The sequence below is a fragment of the Solanum verrucosum genome, unplaced genomic scaffold, assembly GCF_900185275.1.
Source record: "Solanum verrucosum unplaced genomic scaffold, falcon-dt-bn FXZP01000182.1, whole genome shotgun sequence".
Classification (NCBI taxonomy): Eukaryota; Viridiplantae; Streptophyta; class Magnoliopsida; order Solanales; family Solanaceae; genus Solanum; species Solanum verrucosum.
Genome location: NW_026020378.1, coordinates 1930223 through 1945616, shown reverse-complemented (window position 1 = coordinate 1945616; position 15394 = coordinate 1930223). Strand labels below are relative to the sequence as shown.

The 15394-nt window shown below is 34.1% G+C and overlaps 3 protein-coding genes across 3 annotated transcripts; all 3 read right to left on the bottom strand.

Moving 5' to 3' along the window:
• Window positions 1-812: 812 nt before the first annotated feature.
• LOC125838870 (serine/threonine-protein kinase Aurora-2-like) lies at window positions 813-6189 on the bottom strand. The gene is made up of 10 exons (XM_049517893.1): window positions 6096-6189; window positions 5900-6042; window positions 3056-3181; window positions 2592-2738; window positions 2402-2497; window positions 2069-2164; window positions 1882-1978; window positions 1617-1734; window positions 1192-1264; window positions 813-1096 (listed from the first exon to the last, which is right to left on the bottom strand). Exons 1-10 carry the CDS (start codon window positions 6187-6189, stop codon window positions 995-997), a joined length of 1092 nt encoding a protein of 363 aa, XP_049373850.1. The 3' UTR covers window positions 813-994.
• A 697-nt stretch (window positions 6190-6886) lies between these two features.
• On the bottom strand, window positions 6887-7893 carry LOC125838535 (oleosin Ara h 15.0101-like). The gene has a single exon (XM_049517582.1). It carries the CDS (start codon window positions 7343-7345, stop codon window positions 6923-6925), a length of 423 nt encoding a protein of 140 aa, XP_049373539.1. The 5' UTR covers window positions 7346-7893; the 3' UTR covers window positions 6887-6922.
• A 109-nt stretch (window positions 7894-8002) lies between these two features.
• On the bottom strand, window positions 8003-13894 carry LOC125838526 (uncharacterized). The gene is made up of 5 exons (XM_049517575.1): window positions 13674-13894; window positions 12498-12636; window positions 12281-12406; window positions 12096-12186; window positions 8003-8437 (listed from the first exon to the last, which is right to left on the bottom strand). Exons 1-5 carry the CDS (start codon window positions 13757-13759, stop codon window positions 8268-8270), a joined length of 612 nt encoding a protein of 203 aa, XP_049373532.1. The 5' UTR covers window positions 13760-13894; the 3' UTR covers window positions 8003-8267.
• Window positions 13895-15394: the final 1500 nt, after the last annotated feature.

Sequence of the window (15394 nt, the reverse complement as noted above, 5' to 3'; positions counted from 1 at the left end):
ACTACAAATCTTATCTGGCACTTCATTGCTGGTTGTTTGCTGTTAAATAATAAGCTCTTCTCTGCATAGTTAGCTGCAAAACTCGTCACTAGATAGTCTATAACCGTTATTGATAAAACATAACTAAAGTGAGATTGTTTGCTGCCTTTCTGTAAGTTGGAAAAAATAAAAGAGTTGAAATTTTGCTCTACCATTCAGTTAGAAGCAGTTACACCTTAGGAAAGACATATGCTCGTTTTCTCTAAGATTGTTATCAGCAACTTGTTGTTCAGTACTCAGGGTTATGGTGTTGGCCTCTCTATTATGACATAAAACATCTCTGTTTTCTAATTTCATGGCATAACTGAAACCATCAACAGCTTTGTGCATTGTATGTTGTCGCCTTGCATGTAAAAGCTCTATTAGGATCATTTTCACCACTGTGACTTGGTTGCCCAAAAGGGAACCAAAAGCCGTTTAATCAATTATGTCATGGGCACTAGTGACTCCTATTGCTATGGACACATCATTTTCACAAGTTGAATAAGCATCTTTGCTATGCAGCACATTACTGAGAAGCAAAATAAGGTGGTCACAATAGACGTGGACACGACTTCTTTCAACAGTCGGCCTAGTTTCTTGAGCACAAAAGACATTGTTCAAGCGCAAAAGTGTCAGCACCCACCAACTCAGTTGTTAGATGGAGATGACAATGAAAGTGAGAGATTACAGGTAAACAAACCACTAGCACAGCATGAATATCCAATGGCAGCCAGACAGTGCAGATAGTAAGTACAACATTTAGAAAAAGCAAAATGAATACATATCCTTTGTATAGAAACCTCCTTTCATGCAAGGTTTTGAAGATCACAAAGGTTTAACATCTTGGTGTGGTTATGTTACATCACATAATTTTACGATCCAGCTGAGCAAGATGCTCTTCAGTAAAAAATGAAAACAATTTGTAGTCCGCCATAAAGATTGTGAGAGTAATTGGTGATGTAGTACTCTCTCATCAGCCTTTATAAACGCCTGAAGGATCAGCATTCTGCACAATCCAAGCATGCTCTAGTACCTTTTTCAGGGGCAGACGCTGGGAAGAATCCTTTACAAGCATCTGTATCCCACAAACATGAAATCAAAAGAACAAGTTAGGCTCGAGACTACAAAGCTGCTGTATTTCAAAGCATCTCAATTGGATTAGGGGAAAACCTGACTAATGAGGTCCTTGGCTGCTGATGAAACAACTGGTTTGGCAGGAAATTTGAGATCCACTTGCACAATCCTGTCATAAACATAGGAAAACCTTGTCAATTACCACAGACCCACAAGTGTTAAGCTGGTAATATTATAATAGTCTCCTGCTATTTCAAACTCATCCATGCAAGATTTAGCTATTGACGGAAGGCTTGAAAATTGTAGTACTACTTGTGTTCATTATATGGGTAATTCATTGTCATTTCACACTTGTCCATGAGTATTTGAAGTTGAAAAGGAGATTCTGAAAGTAACTAGTGACTAAAGATTTGACAATAGCAGTGTAGGAAAGAATTTACACGTTTTCTAAGAGGGGAATTGTGTACAAAATTGTACTATTTCTTCTGAAGTTAAGTCTACATTTTGGAAGAAAATTTCACCTTCTATATGTGTCCGAGTGTTCCTTTGCTTCAAATGGGGGCATCCCGTACAGAAACTCAAAGCACAGAACACCAAGGCTCCAAATGTCCACACTTGCATCATGCTCCACACTTTCCACTGCAAGTTCAGCAATTAATGTATCAGAAAAAAATGTAAAAGCAGTGAAAGAAATGCTAAAACATTTGAATAAAACTGCCAACATGTTACATCATATAAAATGAAACCATCATGCTAATGCAACTTTTTGCATATAAACAGGCATACCCATCTCAGGTGGCAAATAGTCCAGAGTGCCGCACATAGTCCGTCTTCGATTAAAGGTGTGCACTGACCACCCAAAGTCTGCTATTTTAAGTTCACCCTAACAGCAGAAATATTAAAAATAATTAATTTCAGCTGTCATGTTACTGCAATGCAGTGTATGAACTGTTTAGCAATTCTAAATATATACCTGTGCACCAACTAAAAGATTCTCTGGCTTAATATCTCTGTGTATTACGTGCTTCCCATGACAGTATATCAGGGCCCGGGCTAATGATGCAACATACTGCTCCAAGACCCAAGATAAAGAAAAAATAGAGAACTTATTGTCAGTTTGAAAGTAGATGGTGAAGGGCATGAATATAATTAGATACTGAAGGCTATCTAGAATGGGACCACAACAGAAAATTTAAAGAAAAAACTACCCCATCTGCTCATTTACAAACTTCTCTAATTGAAGAAAAGACTACCCTATCTCCAATAATATACGTAAAACTAGTTCAGTAATTCAACAAGAACTCACAGTTGCAGCACGTCGTTCACTGAAATATTTGCATTTCTGCAGCTCCTTATAGAGTTCACCCTTGGCAGCATATTCCAGGATCAAATACACACGTTTCTGCATTAGTAAGTGCTATCATCAGTCTCTTGAAAGTTCTTAAAACCAAAAGTTGAGAACAAGCAGCACAGAAGAAGAGGTTACGACAAGTTACCTGGTCATAAAAGTAACCGTAAAGCCTCAGAATATTTGGATGGCGAAGGTGGCTTTGTATTTCAACTTCACGACGAAGCTGATGTTCAACCTGGGACTGTTTTAGCTGGCTCTTGAACAGCACTTTTAATGCAACAATATGATTGCTCTGTTTTCAAGAAACAACTAACCTTAGTATTGGAATGTGATTGTAGAATGTTAAGTCTATCTAATAGAATTCGATTTTTTTTTTCAAGTCATGTCCATAAGATATCATCCCCAACCTCCCACAATTACCATTAGACGCTATATAAAATTTCTTATCTAGAACCTCGGTCGGTCCTCGAGTATACAGACTAGTACTACCATAGCTGATAACTAATATGTTGAACGAGAGATTCTCACTCGCAAAGCATAAATCCGAGAAATTGAAAAAGTAAGTAGCTTTATCAGCCATTTTTAACATGTAAAGCTTTAAGGACTTACCCTTTTCTCCCTAGCTAGATATACATGACCGAACTTTCCTCTTCCAAGAGGCTTCCCAATGTCGAAATCATTTAGTGTCCATCTCTTTTTATCAGCCTCTGATGAAGTCTGTAGAAGTTGAAAATTCTGTAGTCCACATAAAAGATCAGTTAAGTAAAAATAACAATAAATTCTTGTTGTTGTTGTTGTACAGTATATCATCAAAAATCAAATTTGGAATTTTAAAAAATAAATAAATTATACCGGTCATAAAAAATGAACATAAAAACCCTAATCATATCATAAACCGAGCTGGAATCTCTACAAATCTTCCAAATTAAGGAAGAAAAACTCAATGAAATCATGCTCGTCCAATGTATAACCCTAAATTACTCAATAAATTTCAAAAGTTGATGGAATCCCTACACATAATTTGTCAAAAAGCTCGAAATGAAATTTTAAAATAATCAAATCAAAATTCAAAAAATCGTGGATTTGTTTGTTCACCTTGTGTTGTTGTTGTTGTTGGTTCTCCATCGCGATCCCCATCCTCTATATCTATCTAGAGAGAGAAAAAAGAAATCAAAGAAAGAAGAAGAAGAGAGTGGACGGCAAAACGGGAAAAAAAATGAATGGTGAGTTGTTTGAAGTTTTTTTCGATTTGAATATAGAGGGGGGACGGGGGACATAATTTCTCTTACAACGGTCATATTTTCGGTAACGTGCCACGTGGACCAATAGCGATACTCTTTTTGTTCAATAAATTCCTTTTTAGAGGAGCGTCTTCAACAATTTTAAAAGGAAAGAGTTTAGAGTTATAAAGAAGTAGAATAAAAATATATTTAAAAATTAGTGTGTCAATAAATAGAGTTATTGTATATGCTAGGTGGATGGAAATTTTAGGTACAAGCACTCCTAAAAGCATTTCTAGACAAATATTTAAATTTTGATCTAGTCAACATTTAGGTGTGTTTCGTTAACTATTAGGTGATAGTTCAGCTTGGAAACTCACACTCTTGATAACTTAAGTGTGAAACTCAATAAATAGGATAATATAAGTGTGTTTTTTACTATTTAACCCTTAAATTAATAATGCTTCAAACATATAGTTTGGGGTTTATATGAATCTTTTATATTATTTTCGTGCTATTTAAGTTATTTTGTTCCACGGAAAATTAGGAGTTATCCAATATTAATTTTGTGCTATTTAAGTTATATTGTATTATTAGTTTAAATGCCATATTTATTTTAATTGTCACTTAAAGTTTATTATATCGTATCATTTAAATGCATCGTTAGATAAAATCAAAATTTTTTATTTCATATAATGATTGATTTGATGTACTTGTTTTTAATTAATCAATTTTTATTCTTTACCCTACCGTTTTATATCACAATGTATCATCATTCAAATGGTTGATGTATGACATTATTGACATTATGTAAGGCAAAAGGCATAAATTACCCCCTAAACTTGTACCCAAAAGTCATTTACACACTTTAACTAATGGGGCGACCTATTACATACCTTAAGGGGTCGTTTGGTTACTGTATAAGAGACATCTTATTCATGTATAAAAAGTTGCATTAGCTTTACTGTGTTTGGTAGAAGTTTTGTATTAGGTATAAAAGTCAGCATAACTTATACCACGTTTGGTTGGTAAGAATTTAAATGTTGTATAAAAGTTATTCATGTATTAATTTATACGGTGTTTGGTTGCATTTTTGTAGTCCTACATAATTAATACCAACATAACTTATGAGGAAATCTATGTATAAAGTTATGCAGGGTAGAAGGTGGAATAAGTTATGTGGGTATTAGTTATACATGTATTAAAATGATAGATTACATATTTACCATATTAATTTATTTTTTATTTTTTAATTGGAAACTTTACTGTTTCCTATATACGTTTGTTGTTTTTATTTCTTTTTATATATAGATCATTTTCATTTCTTTTAATTTATTTTATTTTATTTAATTGGAAACTTTACTGTTTTCCTATCTACGTTTGTTATTTTTATTTCTTTTTATATATAGACTATTTTCATTTTTTTTATATTTACCGTTTTTATTTATTATGCAAATATAAATATTTTTTTAATATTAGAGATTTGATTGTATATTTTTTGACGGTACATATGCTAATCAAATATTAGCATTATGCTGGAGTTGTTCTATCAGTTTAGGATTTTTTTGTTTCCAAATTAGATTATTTCTAGTTGTTTTTGTTTTGTCTATTTTGTTGACCGACTTGGTCACTCTTGGACCTTGTTTGGACACATTTTTATTTGATGAATAAATAGACATGGTCCAATGTTGATTAAAAAAAATAAAAAATATTAGTATTGTATATTATTCAATATATTCCACATTTTATTAACATGTATTATTATTTTGTAAATAATATATATTAATAATTTACTACAAGTTTAATATAATAGTTAATAATTCATGTATTGTAATCTCTACATAACTAAATAATACCTACATAACTAATATCCACATAGCTAATACCCGCATAATTAAACCCTGCATAACTAATACCTGCATAACTAAACCCTGCATAATTAATACCTGCATAACTAAACCCTGCATAACTAAACCATGTATAACTAATACCTGCATAACTCTAACCAGTAACCAAACGGCCCCTAAGTGCATAAAAGTATATTTATTTCCCACTTCCATCACCCAACCCAGGACATTATGCCTAGAGTGAGAGCCACTCGCCTCCTAGTGAAGCCACGTAATAAAAGACCCCAATCCGATTCATTTGACCCAAACCCATTTCTTTTCACCCAAATCCGATTCTTTTCACCCAAATCCATTTTATTTTACCCTAGTCCATTTATTTCACCCACCCGTTTCCTTTCTCTAAGAACACCAACAATTGCAAATCGTTCATCAAGGAAGACCAAATTTGATGGGGAAGCGATCTCTTGCGGAGTTTCAACAACAACAACAATTGCAATTTCTACAACTTCAACAACAGCAACAAATGATGCTACTTCAACAACAACAACAGCAGCAGAAGGACTTGGATTTTATCTCCGTAACGTAAAATCCAAAAGTTATTAGCAGTCTTCTCCAATGTCTCCTCTTTCCCCTGTAGATTTTTCTGTTGCCGCTGCTGCTGCTTCTTCAATTTCATCTAAATTTTCTTTATAAGAATTACCGCGAATCAAACAACTAAAAATTCAAAATACAAAATAGATAGAAACAAATCAAAATGAAAAAGAGAGGAATGAATCAAAATGGAAAAGAGTTACCACCTTTGATTCAAAAGGAGTTTTGAACTATGTTTGAATTTAGGGTTCTTGATTCAAATTTTTGGGTGAAAATTTAGGGTTCTTGTTCATTAGGGTCGGGTGGGTGGGTTATATGAAGAGAATGGGAATATAACTGTTGGGTTGAGTTTTTTTAATTAAAAAAATAAATAAAAATGACTTTATTAGCGTGTTGACGCGCTCAACTATGTGGAGTGAAACGCGCCCTGGGTTGGGTGACGGAAGGGAGAAATAAATATACTTTTATGTACTTGAGGTGTGTAATAGGTCGCCTCATTAGTTAAAGTGTGTAAATGACTTTTGGGTACAAGTTTAGGGGGTAATTTATGCCTTTTGCCCATTATGTAACAACAGAGACAATACAATCTATTTAAATATTATATTTATTAAAACAATACAATACAACAAATACGATACAATACAATATATTATGAAACAACACGTAAAAATCGTACAAACAGAGTTTTAACAGAGATAAAGCTATGCCAAGATCAGTAGGAACAACACATACATTCTCTTTTCCCCCTTTATTATTGGGATATTACTCAGTCTTAAGATAAGGCAACACAAATTGCACTTTAATAACATTTCATATAATTAGGCTTCTGTATTCTCCTGGGCCTTGTTCTGCACAAATTGTCCACCCTCTTTAGCTCTTTCCTTCATATCCCAAGCTTTGCTTGCAACCTTCATCCTAACAAAATCAAGTTGGTCTGCAGCATACGGAAGTTGCCCACGAGCTTTCCTATACAACCACAATATTGCAGCTAATCCCCCTATTCCACTCCCACCAGAAAACAAGAAACCAGCAGTGCTCAAGATGAGAATCATCGCAGCTGGAACAAGAATTGGGCTGAACACGACAAGGAATGGGGCAGCAAGGATCAGAAATATAACTGTCCCTGCAAAAGTAAGACTGGACAAGCCTAACAAAGCAGCACCAAGTGTTCCTGCTGCCATGAGCCTCAAGGCTTCGTAATTTGGAGGTGATCCACGGAGTTCTTTCTGCTGATCAGACATGGCTAAAACTTCTAACAATAGAGGTTGTTATACTTTTAGGTAGGAACTGAGAATGAATGCAAAGGACTAGGAGAGTCTTGCATTATATAGTTTTTTTTTTTGTGATAAAGTGGGGATCCTAAGGACACATGAAAATACAATTGGCATCATCTTCTTGGGTGGTGTGAGACATGAGGGGTCTAGAAAAGTGTGCAGGAGTGATGGGAAGCTTGGCATGAGCCTTTAGTTTTATGAGCATTTAGGATCAAACATTTGGCAGGGGGAGAAGGAAAAGATGGACAAATTGAAAGTAACGTATGATGCATCTCCAGTTCTTCTATAACAAAAAAAAATAGAAGTACAAATAAAATAAAAACACCAACAAATTACTTTTTTTAAACAGAAAGGCAAAAAAGACGGCAAGTACAACAAAGAAGGGAAATAAGGAGGAAAAAACTTCAAAATTCTTAACAAGGAATTCATATTATTGTTTAAAATTGAGAAAAGATTCCCGGTTCTACCTCAAGAAAGATAGCAGTATGGGAAAAGTAAGGTGTATCACATGTATCTTGATGCTTCTCCTGGTTCTGAAATAGGGTTAATTCCTTTCCGCTAATAACAAGGGGCACATTTATGAACAGAGGCTACTAGATGTTAATTCACTTCAACAATATCACATGAAAATTTTGCAAGCAGATACTTTATTCAAGCTAGAAAAATGACAGAACAAACTAACTCCATGTTTACAGCCAAGAGAAGGGAAAATAATACATAAAGAGATAGGGGTTGTGAGAGTTGCATTGAGTAATGACGCAGATCTTAATCATTTGCAATTAACAAAACTACCTTACACCAGTTAGAAAGTTTTCTAATACTTGAGCTTCAAGATCTACTACCCATTGCTGAATGTATGTTACGTCACTGGTGACATACCAGAACATGATCAAGAGTCCTTAGAAATACCATGATTAGCAGCATCTAATCCTTGATTCCTTGGTAGAACATATGATGGAAGAAATGACGGGATTACAAGTGCCAGTGCCAAGCAGAGCACCACCAGCACTACGACATACCATGCTTGGTGAGGGATGCCAAATAGTAGCTCATCACATACTGCCATGGAAATGCACATAATATTAGCAAGACACTGTGAAGGAGTAACAATTGAAGATACTAACAAATACACAGGCCACAGCTGCCAAAAAGCTTCAGTAAGACAAGGCTGTTGGACGGCAAGCGTATCATGAAACAGGGGTCATAATCATCATGAAAAGCTGTTCATTTGACCATATTCTACAACAGTCATTTTAATGTTCTTAACATCAAAGGGAAAAGGAACAGGAAATCCACGAGCTATCCACAACTTCACAAATCAAAATTTTACAATTGTAGGTAAGATCACATTGTAGATAGACCAGTATAGAAAAGCAGATATGCAATTGAGCTAAGAAGTTTTCTATTGACTAATACTCCACAATAGTTATTACAATATTTCAACATCAAAGAAAAGAGGGGCACAGTTTAACGAGATACTGGCTGCAATAATACAGAAGTCAAAGCTACATTCTGTCAATGGGTTGGAACAAACCAAAGGACCTCATTCGTCTTCAGATATTATAGCTACAAGCCACTTTTTAGCCTACATTTGCAATCCCTATCATTACAACCAAGAACACAATTGATGACCCAGAGATGTTACAAACATTCAACACAATTCTTTTTATTTGAATTGAATGCCTTGAGTGATATTTTATTGCTTTGAACTGCCTATTTGTGTTTGTTTTGAAGGTGGGTGTAATTGGTACGAGGAATGATTTTCCACTGTTATGTGTCAAAAGCATGCGCAATGAAGCTCAAGATCTCAAGCCCAGAGCAAAGAAACTACAGATTAAATCCATAACGACAAGAAGAGTAGGAAAAGGGAGGGAGAAAGGTGATACAGCGCACTGCATTGTATTAAGCTCAGTGCATCGAGATGGCTTACTGCAACTAGTCGTAAAATTGTCCTAGACAGCAGGACACAATGAATTAAAAAGAAAATCAAACTACCCAAATGCAACATATTAGAACATGAAAGATTAATGTAGTACTCAAGTGCATACAAAATTGCACTGTGAAAAAAGATTTCTTCAGCACAGTGCACTTGATATGTTGAGTGGGAGTATTCCATCAAGCGCTATTCTAACGCCTAGCATTCTTATTTATTTGATTGTTTATGCTTTTATAGAATAGTTAGGCATCATCTAAGATGAACTTGAGAAAGCATATCTAGGGCTGTTTTGGATGTGTAAGTTCACAAAGGTTACACGCATCACCCCGTTTAGGTGGTGCTTTACTGTCTGTCCTAAGATACAAGGGCATCAACTGTAGACACTGTCTTTAATAGGACAGCACTAGACAACAAATATAGTTGGCAAACTGATACATTACTTGTTAGAAAACAGTACGAATGAAATTTTAATTGTAAGGAAGAAGAAGTCAGAAATCTAGTACCATATGAAAACCAGCCCCGAGAAACTTTTTCATCTAAATCAGAAACTAAAATTGTTCTACTTGATTGACATCATTTTGTTTTGGACAAATAGGAAAAAATCACCTAGTGTTTTTGCCTCTGTGGGTTTTGAACCTGAGACCAAAGATTTTCAACCCAATTCATTAACCATTGCTACACCCTTTGGTGCTTTATTGACATCTTTTTAACTTCATATATTTCGCTAAAATATATATTTTATAGTTTATTTGTCCAAATAAATAGTTCCCTTCTATTGCATTATATATAAAATATTTTTCTTCATTAGTGCCACTCGTGCTTTAAGTACCATAATGGGCTTAAAGCCCCAGTACACTTTGGCGTTTTTCTATGCTTTTCGCTTTGACTACTTTGTTTACTAGTTATGGAATCAAAAACTTATTTCAACCACAGGTCCATGAGAGAAGATAAAACACACACCAGTTAACTCTTCTTATTGCTTGAAAAAAAAAAAACTCTTCTCATTCACATTAGTTTTCAAACCAAGCAAAATTTATTCTGATCGGATAGGCTAATAGTAATAATAAACAGAGATACAACTTGAAAGATATAACTACTTAATAGTAAGTTTTGATAAAATGTTAATATCTAAATAAAAATGAGAGAGATCATGGCTGATACACAAAGAATGAGCCTCAATTCCTATTATGGTCAGGGGAGGGTTTGTCCACATGCCCTCTTCTCCTTTACTCTAGCAAAGAATTTTTGCTATCGCATTGATGGAGAAATATTAGTCAATCCACTGGTTGACTCACCTTCCAATCTTGTCTCCTTAAACTGCCAGACATGTGAGGGAAGTGGCTTATTTTTTTTCCTTGTTAAACTTGGACAAATAGCTCACAAGCCTAAGATAGGTGTGAAATCTGCTAACAAGACTGAAGCTTAAAAGCAACTTGGCTATGCAATACTATGTGGTTACAAACATCAACCTGAATTTAGCTTTTCCTATTGTTTCTACTCCAGATTAGAAATATCTATATTGCTATGATACCTTTACTAGAAAACTGCTCGGAGGCATCTTAAGACAATATATGTGACAGGTGTTGTTATAATAGGATTTGATGTGATCAATTCTATAACCATCCATACCGAATTTTATCTTGCAATTCTCCCTTCTTAAGGAGGCATCATAAAATACCTGCTAAAATTGAACTTCCCAAGACCAACACATCTCCTGAAAGGAGTTTGCTGCTAACCTATAGCTGCAATGGCCACTGGTGACAGCAGCTCAAGGAGTTCTGCAGATCATGGTTCAAAAATTCTCGTCGCCATAATAAACTCTCATCCTATATCATAGAACCTCCACCAAACTAGAACTTTTTAGCATATATCCAGCTGAGCACTTAAGCCTGTTAAGCATGCACAAGCCTTTCCATCTTTTTTTCCCACATTTTACGTTTCTCGCACCAAATTACCTTTCTTTCTCTTCAAGTGACAAGTAACGGCAATCTTTATAGCACATATTAAAATTCTACTTTCTTTTAATAGGATAAATAATAGAAGAATCACCAGACAATGGCAAGAGGCTTCACATGTTCAATGTTCTTCCTTTGACAATCTTATGCAACAAGTCTTAGATCTAATGGGGTCTACTTGAATTTTTTTCTTTTAATCAACTACTCTTCCATTAAATCAACCATCTAGAGGATGCAATTGATTGCAAAAAAAAAAAAAAGTCAAGTCTCCTGATAGCAAAAAACTCCTAGCTATTCAAGGAGCTCACAAAGCTCTAGAGATCTAAAGGACTTGACACTTGGAGCAATATGGGCGATTCATACAGCCGACCCCAATTTGCTTGACATTGGGAATTGTTGTTGTTATGACGTGGTGTATCTGTAAAGCTAACTGACAGCCTAGATAAATTTCAACATTGCATACTTTGACATCTTTCTGTTTAGCATAAATGTGCTTCCTAGATCAAAGAGTGTTATGCGAATACGCCTTTAATTTTGTGAATTCCAATTTATTAGAAGGTGTTCAATTATAGCATTTATCTTCTTTTTTCATTTTTATGGCAATTGACTCAAAAATACAAGTCATAGGTGAATGTTCTTACTTCCTTCCCACTCTTTTTTTCTGGGGATAAAAAGGAGGTTAAGGTGTGCCTGAAAATTTAGCATTGCCAATTCGCTTCTAAATGATGACAACTTGGGTAACATAATTACTATATTGGCATGAGAGAAGACGATTAAACATGCTAGATGGAACTCTGAACTATCTAAATTAAGGGGAAACGTTTACCTATATTATATATGATGTGTTCCCTCTCCTTTACCCCAGGTATTGCAACAATTCCCTCAGGCTCCACATTTACCAGAACAAACATTTCACCCTGTGAAAAATTCCATTATCAGTGCCACTTCAGAGGTAAAAATGAGCAAAAGAATAGATGAGAATCATTATATATGATGCAGACATAACCAAACCTTGTCACCAAGCAATTGAAGACTGTTGTCCGCCTGAAAAATAATCTTTTCAGTATTCAGTAACTTCCTACCAACATTTAGCACTGAACTTCCTTTACTTAGTTGTAGAGTAAAAGTAGCTGGTATCTGTTATATGTTGAAAAAGTGAAGGTTTAAAGCTTTAAATACCAATAGGGTATAGAAATCTAGTAGTAGGCAAGAATGAAAATGTACATACAGAAGCAGGATATGAGATCTTCACTTCATACCACTTATTGGAATTCAACCCTTGCAGTTCATATAGTCTCGATCCAGATTGTAATGGAAGAGTTTCCTTCATTAGCTCCTGTCCGACTTGCAAAACTTTTATATCCATCCTATAACATTATGAATTTTAGCTTTTATAACATATTTACATTATGCAATTATCTAAAGAACAATTGCAGGTAACTTGGAAAAGGTATACAAATTCTATACCCTGTAACTGAAATCCTTATAGCCTATAGGTAACTATCCATAATAAGCATGGATTTGTAACCTGGAAAGTATACTAAGCTGTTCCGGCCAATTAAATTACATTGACAGGTCAAATTTATGTGTTAAAGTTAAATCCAACAATATATTGCAAAACTCACATAGGGATCTACAATAGCAACAACAACAAACCCAGTGTAATCCCATAGATGGGGTCCAAGGATAGTAAAGTATATGCAGACCTTACCCCTACCTTCTCAAGGTAGAGAGACTACTCCCACTAGACCCTTGGTTGAACGAACATGAAAAAAAAGCAGCAGTAACATGCAGAAACAATTTCAAGAAAATAATATACAAGGCTAAAAAATAAAAGGTAAATGAAAAGGTGGCAGCAGTAACACGCAGAAACAACAAGAAAATAAGATATCGAGCTAAAGAAAAACATGTAGCAATAGAAATCTAAAAATATGTAAAAAACTGAATAATAATGCTAAAACTCCGAGAATGGGAAAAAAACACGTCTGACTTATTACTAACCTTCTATCCTAATCTTTGACCTACACCCTCCTATCAAGAGTCACATCATCAGTGAGCTAAAGTTGTGGCATATTCTGCCTAATCACCTTAGCCCAGGAGTGAATCTAGCACGAATCCCCTCTGTAAAAGCTTATACAATATATATAAGTTACCTTTTCTATTTTTATGTATATATATAAAAAAAATTGAATACACTTAACATAAGAATAGAGGTTAGGTCAGTGGTTTAGGGTATTCAAATTTCAGTTCAATTCTCAATCACTATTATTTCGAACCCCCTTAATGAAAATCTTGTATCGGCCACTGCTTATCTCTATCACTACTCAAGCCAAGAGCCCCCAAAGGATCTAAATTTTTTCCAAAAAGTAAGGCAAAATTGGATAGTGATGGTAAGAGGACTTACATGTTGCCATGAGTGAATGAGATTGGGTTTAGAACAAGTATGAGAATGAAGAAACAACTAAACAGTGAAGTTGAAAAGCTCCTCATAGTCGTTTGATCTGAGTTTCAATGATGTATTCTGTATATACGCATAAATCCAGACCTCTCCACAGTTAAACCATAAGATTTGTAGCAGGTAGAAGAAGGTGAAAGGATTTTCATTCCAATTGAACTGATACGAAAATATAGCCGGTTCTTCGGGTTCAAATGTCACCACTTTTTTTAGTTTTTTTTTTTAATTATACACTATTTCAGTATTTAGAGCCCGTCTAGATTGACTTAAAAAAAAGTAATTTTTAAAAAGTAACTTTTTAAAGTACTGAAATTTATTTTTAAAATAAGTAGTTATGTGTTTGAATAAAAGTGTTGCAGTTGAAAAAAAAGTTGTTAATGTGTTTGGCAAATAAGTGTTGGTACACACTTTTTTGATCAAAATTTCTAAAATACCCTTTAAGTTGTTAACATGATGAAAAGTTGATTAATTTAAGGTTTTTATACTTTTAAAAAAATTTAAACAAAATTAATTTATATTTTACATCCATAAGTAATAATATTTTCCTATCATTCACATATTTCTTTACCACCACAAATTATTTATAAGAGGAATAATAATAATAATAATAATAATAATAATAATAATAATAATGATAATAATAAAATAATAATAATAATAATGATGATAATAATAAAATAATAATAATAATAAAATAATAATAATAAAATAATAATAATAAAATAAATAATATAATAATAATAAAATAATAATAATAATTTAAAAAAATATTATAATAATAATAATAATAATAATTCAATATGGGCAATTTGGAAATTGTATAAAAGAATTAAGGGCAAAAAGGTAATATACTTGGTCAACATAAAAGGGCTTTTAAGTAAAAAAAAAAAAAGCTCCCCTCACCTAGCTTTTAGCTTTTGGCTTAAAATAAGTCATTTTTGACTTAAAATAAGTCACTTTGATAATTGTCAAACACTCTAATAAGTCAAAAACTAGCTTTTAAGCCAGTTTGACCAGCTTAAATGCCCATCCAAACAAGTTGTTAATCCTCTTTCTTTTAATTTGCATTTTGCAGCTTATTTTTATTTTATTTTTTTATGATTTATCTTTTCATTTTCACTTCATTGTAAGGGGTCATTTGGTAGTGTATAAAAATAATGTCAAATATAGTGTATTAGTAATGTTAACATTAGAGTCAACCACCAAAAATCCAAAATCATCTTCTTGAGGAACTGCTCTAACCAGGTGCGCCAGAATTTCTCCATCACCCTTGGCGTTGGAGCTGCTGACACATTCGATAAATGCATTGGCTTCCCAATCTTCCACAAGAGACCCATAAATGTTGACTTCCAGTTCATCTTCGACAACATGAAGAAAAGACTGTCAGGGTGAAAAACCAAGTTCCTAAATCTGACTAGCAGGACAATTCTCACAAAAGCCACTTTGAGCAAGATCCCTTCTCATGTAATGCAGTACATAAAGTTGCCAGCTAAAATTACCAACACAATTAACAAGGTGCAAAAGGACTTTGTGTGGGGAACTACTGCTGAAAAAAGAAAATTCACCTACTGAGCTGGGATAGCATCACAAACACGAAAGCCATGAGAGGACTTGGACTCTAGAAAAATGAATTGAAAAACAAGGTTATCTTTTCTAGCCTAGCATGGCGA

What these genes read in the sequence shown, in the direction of transcription:
- LOC125838526 (XM_049517575.1), bottom strand. Translation starts at nt 13,759, where the DNA reads ATGAGGAGCTTTTCAACTTCACTGTTTAGTTGTTTCTTCATTCTCATA. An exon ending in AGATCTCATATCCTGCTTCT is followed by an intron (nt 12,407 to 12,497) that starts GTATGTACATTT and finishes AACATATAACAG; the next exon opens with ATACCAGCTACTTTTACTCT. An exon ending in ACACATCATATATAATATAG is followed by an intron (nt 8,438 to 12,095) that starts GTAAACGTTTCC and finishes TTTCCATGGCAG; the next exon opens with TATGTGATGAGCTACTATTT.
- LOC125838535 (XM_049517582.1), bottom strand. Translation starts at nt 7,345, where the DNA reads ATGTCTGATCAGCAGAAAGAACTCCGTGGATCACCTCCAAATTACGAA.
- LOC125838870 (XM_049517893.1), bottom strand. Translation starts at nt 6,189, where the DNA reads ATGAAATTGAAGAAGCAGCAGCAGCGGCAACAGAAAAATCTACAGGGG. An exon ending in TAATAACTTTTGGATTTTAC is followed by an intron (nt 6,043 to 6,095) that starts GTTACGGAGATA and finishes TTGTTGAAGTAG; the next exon opens with CATCATTTGTTGCTGTTGTT. An exon ending in ATCTAGCTAGGGAGAAAAGG is followed by an intron (nt 2,739 to 3,055) that starts GTAAGTCCTTAA and finishes TCTTGAAAACAG; the next exon opens with AGCAATCATATTGTTGCATT.